The sequence below is a fragment of the Culex quinquefasciatus genome, chromosome 2, assembly GCF_015732765.1.
Source record: "Culex quinquefasciatus strain JHB chromosome 2, VPISU_Cqui_1.0_pri_paternal, whole genome shotgun sequence".
NCBI classification, from domain to species: domain Eukaryota; kingdom Metazoa; phylum Arthropoda; class Insecta; order Diptera; family Culicidae; genus Culex; species Culex quinquefasciatus.
Window position 1 is genome coordinate 219426514 of NC_051862.1, and position 12759 is coordinate 219439272.

General features: G+C 33.4%; 1 protein-coding gene across 1 annotated transcript; it reads left to right on the plus strand.

Annotated features, from left to right (window-relative positions):
- The first annotated feature begins 411 nt into the window (after nt 1-411).
- On the plus strand, nt 412-12340 carry LOC119766504 (coagulation factor IX-like). Its single transcript, XM_038251093.1, has 3 exons — nt 412-682; nt 11983-12293; nt 12335-12340. The coding sequence occupies exons 1-3, from the start codon at nt 412-414 to the stop codon at nt 12338-12340; spliced, it is 588 nt and encodes a 195-aa protein (XP_038107021.1).
- Nucleotides 12341-12759: the final 419 nt, after the last annotated feature.

Below are 12759 nucleotides of genomic sequence, written 5' to 3' on the forward strand. Positions count from 1 at the left end.
TAATATCAATGCTACAAAAATAACAGTTATAGTAAAAAAAATTAAAACAAAAATAGATGATAACAGATGCAGAGCTTAACGCTTAAAATTCCTATCATCAGTAGTAAAAGAGCTGTCTTTGAGAGAGTCTTCTTTTCAAACAAAGTGTTCACGTTGTTTACCATGCGTTTTACTTCGCATTTAATATTTATATTTGCGTTAATAATAAGGAATTCAATTTCCTCCAAAACAAATATAAATAAGTCAAGCATAGATTCAGCTCGTAAGTATTATCAAAAATTTTCATATGAAAATTTAAAATTCAAATATTTTTTTCAAGGTGACTCTTGTGGCCACCAACCGGACGAATCATCCCGATGGCCCTGGCACGGAACGCTCCACTTCAACCAGTCAACCAAACTGCTCCGCGAAATGTACCCCAAGTCGGAAAGCTTCGCGGTGACCGTGCTGACGGATCGCTTTGTGGTGACAACCCTGCAAGGTTACGTGCTGTACGAGTTTGATCGGGACAATATTCGAGTGAGGGTGGGACAACCTGCGGTAGGGATATCAGACGAATTTACCCAGGAGTTACCGATTGAGCAGGCGTATCTGAGCTCCGAAGATCGCGAAGATCCGCGGAGGGCGGTTTTGTTCAAGCTGGATGGTCGGCTGCAGTTTACGAAGCATGTGCAACCCATTTGTCTGTGGTCGGAAGGAGGTTTCTCTCTGGACGAAACGGGATTTTTGGTGACATTTGGGGTGTTCAGACAAGGAACGAAACCGCAAGAAGTTTATATGCCAGCTGCTAGTAAAGAGGATTGTGTGAAAGATCATGCTGATTTTGAGATTTTGTATGAAGATTCTAAAACATTTTGCGCCGGAGCTAGGAACGGAAGTGGGCCGGAACCTTTCGATGCGGGTGGTGGATTGTTTGTACGGAAGGACAATCGTTGGTTTTTGCGAGGATTGACTGTTTATGTGATTGCCGGTGAAAATCAAACTTCGGTGAAAACGAACTATGCAATGTTTTTAGACGTGTCGTATTTCTCAAGTTGGATTGTTTCAACAATTAATAGTAACTCATAATTCAGTACCATTTCGTTTTTGGCAACATGAGATGATAAATAAAAAGTGCATTTTCAGAAAGAATTATAAAATTGAGTGTGAAAACCGTCAACGTAAGCCCTACAAGATATTGCATATGGGTAGGGGACCATCCATAAATCACGCAATTATTGAAATAGACGATTTTTTCACAGATTAAAATAAATTAATGATTGGCTCAATTTTTTTCACCCAAAATCATTAATGTTTTGAGTACCATTAAATTAGTCATTCGACTATTATATCAATATTAAAGAGTGAAATAAAAGTTTCCAAAATCATAATGGCATGGTATTCAATTTAATTAGAATTTAATTTGTTATTTCCGAAATTGCCGAAAAAAAAATTAATCTGAATTTATCAATCCTTGATTTTTATTTCTTTGAGAAGTTGATTACAATTCTTACATTCGATTTGAATATTTTTAAATATTTCATAATATATTTATTTATTTCATATTAAAGATCAAATACAAAAAAATATGGAAATTTTAGTTTTACAATTCAATCAAAATAAAGACCAAAATCACACTTCTGTTTCCACATTTTCCCACTAGAGGAGCTGCAAAATCACTTTCAGTCCCTCTTTCATGTTCAAGCTAAAGCTTCTTGTTTGAATCTCAGCTGGCTGTGAGTCCCAGCAGTGTGCACTCAACTTCCCCTTAAAAAATAAAATTAACATTCCAACGCCCAAGGCTCCAAAAGAGTTGGAACGGTAACTTCAACTCAATGGTTCTCGGGCATAACTCAACCAATCAAGATAATTCTTCTTTCCAGTGATTTGTTAGGATGTCTAGATGATTCTAGACCTTTGCAGAACTTAATTTGATCAAATCTGTAATTTTTGCGATCAAAAACATCGTTCCAACTTTTTTTTTCACGTGTAAAAAAAAATTCGCCGAAAATTCCGCGGAGGCAGTCGTTTAAAAAAAGTTGGAACGATGTTTTCGGTCGCAGAAATTACAGATTTGTTCAAATCAAGTTCTGCAAAATTTTAGGATCATCTAGACATTCTTACAAATCACTGGGAACAAGAATCGTCCCGATTGGTTGAGTTATGCCCAAGAACGGGCGTGTTGAAGTTACCGTTCCAACTTTTATGGGAGGCTTGGGCGTCCGTGTAAGTTGGACATGCGTTGGGCGTTCGAGTGTTAAGGGGAAATCCCCGTCGGTGTGCTGATGTGCTGTGGGTTGTAACTCACAGAATCCACTGTATCCGAGACACAAACCAGATTGAAGAGTAGAACTCAGAACTAAGGAGGGGAAACGCTGTCAGTTTTGCTGTTGGTTTGATGTTTGATCTGAGTGAGCTGCTTTAATTTCTTAGTATTTTTTTTTCAAAAAAGATTTTTTTATCAACAATTTTAGAAGATTTTCTTTATTTTTTTAAATAATGTGTAATATTAGCTAGTGTTTTATAAATCTAGAAAAAAATATTTTTTGGACAAATTTTGGAATGCATAGAAAATTTTCTACAGGTATGGTTGGGATTATCAACACCAATAAAAATTGGATGGTATGCTTCAAATTTGGACTGTTAACTTATCTTGAACCTTGTTTTTAGATAGTAGGTAAATCTATAGTAATTTTTATGAAAATTTATTAAATAAGTGTTAATTATAATGAGAATAATGAATTGAATAATGAGGTTAACCCTCCTTCAAAAATCTTCAAATCTTCAAATCTTCAAATCTTCAAATCTTCAAATCTTCAAATTTTCAAATCTTACAATCTAACAATCTAACAATCTAACAATCTTACAATCTTCAAATCTTCAAATCTTCAATTTTTCAATTCTCGTGAATAAATAGCCAATAACCAAAAACAATAACAATATTTGTGGAAAATACGTCATAATTGGCAATAGTTTATTCTGGAGAAAGGAGAGCAATTCTTCACCAAACTCGGAAATTGATTTTATTTATACTTTTTGATTTGACTCAGAAGTCTCCATACAATTTTGGCAGCATTCAGACAAAAATGGTTCGTAAATTTTCGAAACTCTGTAACTTTTGAATGAATTTTTTGATTGATTTGGTGTCTTCGGCAAAGTTGTAGGTATTGATGTGGACCGTTTAAAAAAATAGTAGGTACACTGACAAAATTGTAAGTTTTCAGTTTACTTTTTTCACAAAAAAACTATTTCCCAAAACCCGTAATAGTTATTAAAAAAAAAATTATATGTTTTATGGAACAAAGACCCATATCTTTTAAGCAACTTCTAGTATGGACCAAATTTTTGCCGACGAGTTATGATTTTTTTTGAAAATAGCGTTTTTTTGTAAAAAAATCATCTTGTACTGAACACTTTTAGATTTTTTTAAATGATCCGATCTTTTCGAAAACAATATTTTGATTTTTTTTAAATCAAGACTGACATTTCAAAAGGGCGTAATATTGAATGTTTTGCTTTCTTAAAAAAATATTGTTTTCGAAAAAAAATGAAAATTTAAAAAAAAACTATAATTTTTAAGTACAAGATTTAATTTTTTCATTAAATCACTATTTTGAATTTTTGAATTTGAGACTTGTATGAGTGAATCAATAAAATTATTGTTTTCGAAAAAATGAAAAATTAAAAAAATCAATAAACTTTAAGTACAAGACTTAATTTGTTTTACAAAAATCACTATTTTTAATTTTTGAATTTGAGATTTGTATGGGTGAATCAATGACACAAAATGGCTTCTTTGGTGATAGGTAAGGTCCCCACAAAGTTTGAGCCAAATCACATAAATAAAAAATGGTCAAAATCAACCGAATTCGTTTGAATTTCATAATTCTAGTGCTTTCTAGTAATTATCTTGCCTTTTTTTATAATAATAAACCTATTTCGCATAAGGTTAGTTTTGGGAATGGATTATAAATGGGAAAAATAAGTGGAATCAAATACCAATATTTCTTTCAAGGCTATGGAAGAACCTATGAAAGAAATGTTTATTTTTTTCTCAAGACAATAAAATTTATTTTAAAGTTAAAAGGAAAAACATTTCCAGACTTATAATATTTTCAACTTTTGCACAAGCATCAAATTTATAACTCGTAACAGTATGTTCCTCTCCGAACAAAATCAAAGTTTCACACATTCTGCAGGGGGTGCTGTTTGAGCAATAACGTGCGTTTGGTGCACTTTTGGGAGGAGGGTGTTGAACCTTCATATGCCACTTTTATTAAGATTTTTTCGAATTTTGATTTGATTTTTGAAATTTAATAAAGTTAAAAATAAAAAAATAAAAACAAATAAAAAATGCAACATTATGGCAATTGAGGGTTACTTTCACTCATATTCCAGCATAAAATATAAATCACAACCCAAGTTTACCCAACTAAAAGCAATAACGCACAGCGCCTTCGAGGTTCACCAACGCTTCTCTAAACAATAATCAACTCCACGCTTCTCACTGCTTCTCCACGAGGGAAAAACATGCAAAACACTTTAGTCACTGCCAGGCACAACACAACACAAACATGCATGCATCGTTAGCTCCTTCACCCCCTCAGTCATGCTGGCTGCAAAAACTTCACGCTGCGTTGCAAAGTGCATCATCCCTTGTCCTGTCATTCTTCGGTGGGGCGAAGTCACAATCACTCTCACTTTGGAGTGAGGGAAAAATATGAGCAAAGAAAATTGAGAGATTTTCCCGAAAGATGAAATTTCAGCGATAAAGTTTTTCCTTCTTTCCTTCTTTAGGGAAAATGGGTTAATTACTCACTCTTTTTTTTACGATTTGTGTGCGTACAATTTGTTGATGGTTTCAACCCTCTTCTCAAACATTGAGTAAGAAGGGGAAAGGATTCATTTGTTGGTTTCTTGATAAGGATCAATTAATTCGACGCACGCACGTGTGAAACAACTTTTCCTCCACATAAAATTTTCTATGGTGGAGGGGTGAGCCAAAATCATGAACCGCAAAACAACGCAAGTTCAAATCTCGAGGGTGTTAAAATGCATTGTTTGGGAGCAATTTTGATATGGTAATGAGGTGTGTGGGCCCGGAAAAGATGACAAGATTGATGTCTTGATTAAGGTGATTTTGTGACAAGATTGAAATATTTATAAAATTTATGCTTATTTCATTTTAAGATAAAAAAAATGTTTGATGAACTTTAAAATTCTTATTTCAAACAAACAAATTAAAACTCTTAACAACCGTCCAAGACTTAATCCTATTTAAATGGGATCAACCAGCGAGGGTAAGGTTTGAGCAATTGTGCGAGACGGCTTACTCTCCAAAATGAGACCGAAAAGCCGATTCACTTTCCCTTGCCCTTTGTTGAGTTCAATTTCCAGTTTCAGTAAACCTTTAACCAGCAGTGGGTGAGACTGGGATATATATATATATATATATATATATATATATATATATATATATATATATGCGTAATAATGTTGCAGGTTAAACGACTGATGGGATTTGCGAGGAGTGAAATTGGGAAATGTACACGAAAAAAAGGTAATAAGGGCTGGAAAGCTGGGATTAGTTTCTCATATGTTTTGGGAATTTATAACCCCGGGATTGCTTGGGCTGTGTGTTAATATGCCATTTATTTGGGAGATATAAAGGAGGCATTTCATGTTGTGTAACGAATCATGAAGTTTTAGTTTGTTTGTTGATGCTCATTTTTGTTCAAATTTTTTATAAACATATGTTGGTACCAAAGAAACATGCAAACGACGAATTACAGTAAGATTTTTTGATCAAAGGAATAAATGTAAAATACTTAAATCATAAAATCATAAAATCATAAAATCATAAAATCATAAAATCATAAAATCATAAAATCATAAAATCATAAAATCATAAAATCATAAAATCATAAAATCATAAAATCATAAAATCATAAAATCATAAAATCATAAAATCATAAAATCATAAAATCATAAAATCATAAAATCATAAAATCATAAAATCATAAAATCATAAAATCATAAAATCATAAAATCATAAAATCATAAAATCATAAAATCATAAAATCATAAAATCATAAAATCATAAAATCATAAAATCATAAAATCATAAAATCATAAAATCATAAAATCATAAAATCATAAAATCATAAAATCATAAAATCATAAAATCGTAAAATCATAAAATCATAAAATCATAAAATCATAAAATCATAAAATCATAAAATCATAAAATCATAAAATCATAAAATCATAAAATCATAAAATCATAAAATCATAAAATCATAAAATCATAAAATCATAAAATCATAAAATCATAAAATCATAAAATCATAAAATCATAAAATCATAAAATCATAAAATCATAAAATCATAAAATCATAAAATCATAAAATCATAAAATCATAAAATCATAAAATCATAAAATCATAAAATCATAAAATCATAAAATCATAAAATCATAAAATCATAAAATCATAAAATCATAAAATCATAAAATCATAAAATCATAAAATCATAAAATCATAAAATCATAAAATCATAAAATCATAAAATCATAAAATCATAAAATCATAAAATCATAAAATCATAAAATCATAAAATCATAAAATCATAAAATCATAAAATCATAAAATCATAAAATCATAAAATCATAAAAAAAATTATGAAATCATCTTGAATCTTAAATCTTAAGTTTTTTTTTAATATTTTGAGTGTTTTGAGTATTTTGAGTATTTTGAGTATTTTGAGTATTTTTAGTATTCTGAGTATTTTGAGTATTTTGAGTATTTTTAGTTTTTTGAGTATTTTTAGTATTGAATATTTTTAAAATAAGTTTTCATTTACCAAAATTACTGACATTAAATAAAATCATCTTGACAAAATCCCTCATCATCAGTCCATCAGCAATCGCCAATCAATATCACCTTAATTTGATTATTCCCTCACCAATCAAACCGCCAGTCACGCAATTCCGGTAAATTTGAAAGCGATTCCCTTGGGAAAAGACGGAGCAGAAAAAAGAACAAATTCACAAATCAACCGAAAAATGATCAAAAAGCGCTTGGGACTTTTCTCTTCGTGAAATTTCCATCTTGATTTTCGGTCAATTTGTCTTTTTCTTCTGTTCGAAAGCTCCGTCACGAATAAATTAGAGATGAGTTCATTAAAGCTGAATTGCACAGAGGATTCTAAATTGTGCTGCGAGAAAATTGCTTTCAACGGAAACAACACCAGCCAGCGCTGGCGCTGGTGGAAAATCTAATTTGTTTTCAAACAAATTTTTGGTGAGCAAACACCACACAATTTTCTTGCTCTTTGGCCAAAGAGAGGAGTGAAATTTCCCAAATTTCATTCAACGCGGCAAAATATTGATATTCATTAAGCAGATTATGTTGCAGAATTTTAGGGGTGATTTGTCAATTTTAAATTTTTAGTTTGAACAAGGTCAGTATTAGTCAGTATTTTAACTTCAAGCTTGAATTATTTTTTTAAAATTAATCTCTGGTCCTCAATTATAAATTTCCCCCACCACAGAACCATGGCGCTACCATCGACTTGTTTGGCAAATATCGAAAAGCTCTCCCCCTGCTTTCCCCTCAAAATGGTTTAGTCGGCGGTTCAGCAATGCAGAGTGTGGCGATTCAAAACCACATGGGCATTAAAAAGTCAGCACCGAACCCCTTTTCCCCAGCCTTCCTATCCTACAATCAACCAACAACAAGAGTCGACAAATTGCTCTTCCCTCAAATGGTTGGAGGAGCGCTCAGCTAGTCAGGGGTTGAATTGAATTACTTTGGCAGTGCCAAAAAGCTCACACTTTGGCATTTGAGCGATTCTCTGGCAAAACGATATTATTAATATTTTTTAAATTAGTGCAAAAAGAACATTTAAAAAAATCAGTCATTTCTACAAAAATTCACACAAATCTCAAAATCAACTCGTGAGGAAGAATGCGTGGACATACCGTGCTCCAAATTTGTATACGTAATTTTTCCTCGAGAATTTCACTGCAACCGGCACCGATCCCAGTCAATTGCTCTGTCTGCAAAGTCTCTGGCTCTGACTTTCTCGATACATCCAGCCAACCGGCACAGACAGAAACCGCTCGCAACATTATCCATTCAAGTTTGTAAATTCAATTAATCCAGATTGGGTGGAGAGTAGAGTAGTGGTACTGCACGATGGAATTTTCCTCCTCTCGTTTCCTGTTTTTGTGTGCTCTCAGTTTCACTTTCCAGTGATTCCAAGTTTGCCAATCGTACCACGACCGGGATGACGACAGCCATGAGCAAAAATCTCCGGAAAGCTTGGGAGGGGGGAGGGATATTTGTTTGCCAACACTTTAAATCCCCCCCAATCCAAAAGCTAGCTTCAACTCAATTTGAGAAGATGAGTAATTTGTGTCTGTCAATATGGTGTTTTGCCGCATTTGTTTAGTTACTCAACCCGTCAATCCAGGGATCTGGACGTGGGATTACAATGCAGGCTTAAGTTATTACAGGATTCGATCGGGTTAGGAGTGAGGAGTTTTGGCGAAACGATGAATGAGCCTCTCTGTACGATGCAGTGGATTTGCAGATTTTGCGATAGGATTCGGATGCTGGTAAATTGAGCAGAAGAGCTCCACAATTTACAAGGCAGGCAGTAATTTAGGTTGATAAACATGACTCTATTCAGAGAGGAGAAAGTCTGGTTCGATAACGACTCAATAAATAATGACCATATTGTGAGATGATTTAGGAGTTGTTTGCTGCAAAACGCAAGGTTATGCTTGCAGATGCTTTTCAAATCTGACATAAAACCAAGCCACTTAACCAGACAATGTAATCAATGTTAACAAAACTTATCGAACAAAACATCAACCATTTGTGTTCGATCACACAAGTTCGCCAACTGCTGCGACACATTCAAATGGAAAAACTTTTCCACTTTCGCAGCTTTCCCAGGCTTGGCAGCACTCAGCGTAGCACAAAAGCTCAAGAATTGTTTTCCCTTAGCCATGAATAATGCAACCCCCTTTGTACCTTTTATCATCAACACGACCGAAGGAACCAGAAAAAAAAGAACTCTCCCAACCACAACAAGATTTGTTTTTTTTTTGCCATGTTCTACATCACTTGCTCTGAAGGTAAAGTTACAAAAAAAAGGTTTCTTTCTTCCTCTCTGTCACAGCTGGTGTGATGAAAAGTGACTTTTGGAACAGCTTCGGAAAAAGGGTGGGAGGGATAAAAAGGTTCAGGGTATTTTTTTGGTCCACAGTAGCTGTAAGCAAGATTTTGATTAGGAAAACAAATTAATGCTAATCAGTGGTGTTTACTTGGGGGATAAAGTTTCCTTTTTTTCCTTTTTTTGAGGGATGTAATGGCATGATTGAGCAGCTGTGCTGTGACTAAAAAGGGAATAAAATTGTCCAGATTTGAAACTTAAAACACTTTAGATTCTCAAAATACTCAAAATACTCAAAATACTCAAAATACTTAAAATACTCAAAATACTCAAAATACTCAAAATACTCAAAATACTCAAAATACTTAAAATACTCAAAATACTCTAAATACTCAAAATACTCAAAATACTCAAAATACTCAAAATACTCAAATATCAATATAAAGATCTCAAAAATACTCAGAATACTCAAAATACTCAAAATGCTAAAATACTCAAAATGCTCAAATACTCAAAATACTCAAAATACTCAAAATACTCAAAATAAAAGTATAAAGATGCCAAAATACTCAAAATACTCAAAATACTCAAAATACTCAAAATACTCAAAATACTCAAAATACTCAAAATACTCAAAATACTCAAAATACTCAAAAAACTCAAAAGACTCAAAATACTCAAAATACTCGAAAAAAAACTAAAGATTTAAGATTCTAGATGGGTAATTCTCCGCCAACTCACACAGCAGTTGCCCCGACCCCTCTTCGATTTGCGTGAAACTTTGACCTAAGGGGTAACTTTTGTCCCTGATCACGAATCCGAGGTCCGTTTTTTGATATCTCGTGACGGAGGGGCGGTACGACCCCTTCCATTTTTGAACATGCGAAAAAAGAGGTGTTTTTCAATAATTTGCAGTCAGAAACGGTGATGAGATAGAAATTTGGTGTCAAAGGGACTTTTATGTAAAATTAGACGCCCGATTTGATGGCGTACTCAAAATTCCGAAAAAACGTATTTTTCATCAAAAAAAACACTAAAAAAGTTTTAAAAATTCTCCCATTTTCCGTTACTCGACTGTAAAAATTTTTGGAACATGTCATTTTATGGGAAATTTAATGTACTTTTCGAATCTGCATTGTCCCAGAAGGGTCATTTTTTCATTTAGAACAAAATTTTTCATTTTAAAATTTCGTGTTTTTTCTAACTTTGCAGGGTTATTTTTTAGAGTGTAATAATGTTCTACAAAGTTGTAGAGCAGACAATTACAAAAATTTTGATATATAGACATAAGGGGTTTGCTTATAAACATCACGAGTTATCGCGATTTTACGAAAAAAAGTTTTGAAAAAGTTGGTCGTCATCGATCATGGCCGTTCATGGTCACCCGCGACAGACACGGACGACGAAACAAAGAGAAACGCAAAAAGTAACTTTTTCAAAACTTTTTTTTCGTAAAATCGCGATAACTCGTGATGTTTATAAGCAAACCTCTTATGTTTATATATCAAAATTTTTGTAATTGTCTGCTCTACAACTTTGTAGAACATACACTCTAAAAAATAACCCTGCAAAGTTAGAAAAAACGAAATTTTAAAATAAAAATTTTGTTCTAAATGAAAAAACCCTTCTGGGACAATGTAGATTCGAAAGTACATTAAATTTCCCATAAATGACATGTTCAAAATTTTACAGTCGAGTAACGGAAAATGGGAGAATTTTTACTTTAGTGTTTTTCGATGAAAATACGTTTTTTCAATTTGATGCATCTAGCGTCTAATAAAAGTCCCTTTGACACCTCTCTCATCACCGTTTGTGGCTGCAAATTATTGAAAAACACCTCTTTTCATGTTCAAAAATGGAAGGGTCGTGCCGCCCTCCGTCACGAGATATTAAAACGGACCTCGGATTCGTGATCAGGGACAAAAGTTACCCCTTAGGACAAAGTTTCACGCAAATCGAAGAGGGGTCGGGGCAACTTTTCCCGATTTCGTGTGAGTTGGTAGAGAATTACCCAGATGATTTCATTCATGATTTTATGATTTTATGATTTTATGATTTTATGATTTTATGATTTTATGATTTTATGATTTTATGATTTTATGATTTTATGATTTTATGATTTTATGATTTTATGATTTTATGATTTTATGATTTTATTTTGATTTTATGATTTTATGATTTTATGATTTTATGATTTTATGATTTTATGATTTTATGATTTTATGATTTTATGATTTTATGATTTTATGATTTTATGATTTTATGATTTTATGATTTTATGATTTTATGATTTTATGATTTTATGATTTTATGATTTTATGATTTTATGATTTTATGATTTTATGATTTTATGATTTTATGATTTTATGATTTTATGATTTTATGATTTTATGATTTTATGATTTTATGATTTTATGATTTTATGATTTTATGATTTTATGATTTTATGATTTTATGATTTTAGGAATATGGAATACATAGAGGATATTTTAAAATCAATTAAGTAGAATTTTTAGTGTGTTTTGTGACGTATTTGTCGGTCTGGAATACCTCATTCTTATTCATGGTTCAATCTCAAAGAATTTCATGTTTTTGAATGTGTTTGTGCGTTGATACAGTTTAATTTTGAGTTTGACTGCGCTTAATCAGTGTCGACTCTGCGCTCAACAAGAACTAAGTTGAGGATGAGTTCTTCCAGTCTACTTTTAGTGACTCATATATTATTGTTACTACTCTTCGACAATTCTTCAACTCAAAGTACAGAAAGCTGCGGCCTTCAGAAGATCAAACCAAAGAACCTTCCTCCCCGTGAAAATGCAGCCTACCCCGGTCAATTCCCGTGGCACGTGGCCGTCTACCATCGAATCACTCGAAACCAGGCCAATTTCGTGTGCGGAGGCAGTCTTATCAGTCGAAGCTTCGTGTTGACGGCCGATCACTGCACGAGAACGGCCACCGGCGCAGAACTTGAAAGTGATGGTCTGCTCGTCCAGCTGGGCCTGCACGATATGGAAAGTACAAACTGGGCGACGTTTCAGCAGAGCGCGGTTGAGGACATCTTCAGGGTTTTGGAGGGGGCTCGATGGGCTGGGATGAGGAACGATATTGCCCTGTTGGAGCTGTCGAGCACGGTGCGGTTCAGCAATTACGTTCAACCGATTTGTCTCGGGAGGGTTGAACAGTTTGTTGGGATTGGTGGGATGATTGCTGGTTGGGGACTTTCGGAGGGGGATGATCTGCGATTCTTGAGGACGACTAGTTTGGTTATTGAGAGGAATGACGGGTGTTTGGAGGATTCTGGTTTGATTTGTGGTAAAAACAGAAATGGGACAAAAATTTGCAGGAAAGATATTGGTGGAGGATTGTTTGCCAAGGAGAATGACGATGTTTGGTTCCTCGTTGGAATTGCTGCCTTTTCTGAGAGTGAATTGAAGAGTCACAATTGCCACAGTAAAGGGTCGTTCACAGACGTTCAGACTTATCTACCTTGGATTGGAGCCGTTACTGGAATGCAGTTTGATGATTCACTCAGTGGTAAGCATACCATTTTAAATTGTTGTGGAAATTATCTAAATAAATACTACTTTTTCAGCTAAA

Bases quoted from the DNA above. Each gene is read 5' to 3' on its own strand.
- LOC119766504 (XM_038251093.1), top strand. From the start codon at position 412: ATGTACCCCAAGTCGGAAAGCTTCGCGGTGACCGTGCTGACGGATCGC. The intron at 683-11,982 runs GTCTGTGGTCGG...GTGAAAATGCAG, and splicing joins GAAGCATGTGCAACCCATTT to CCTACCCCGGTCAATTCCCG.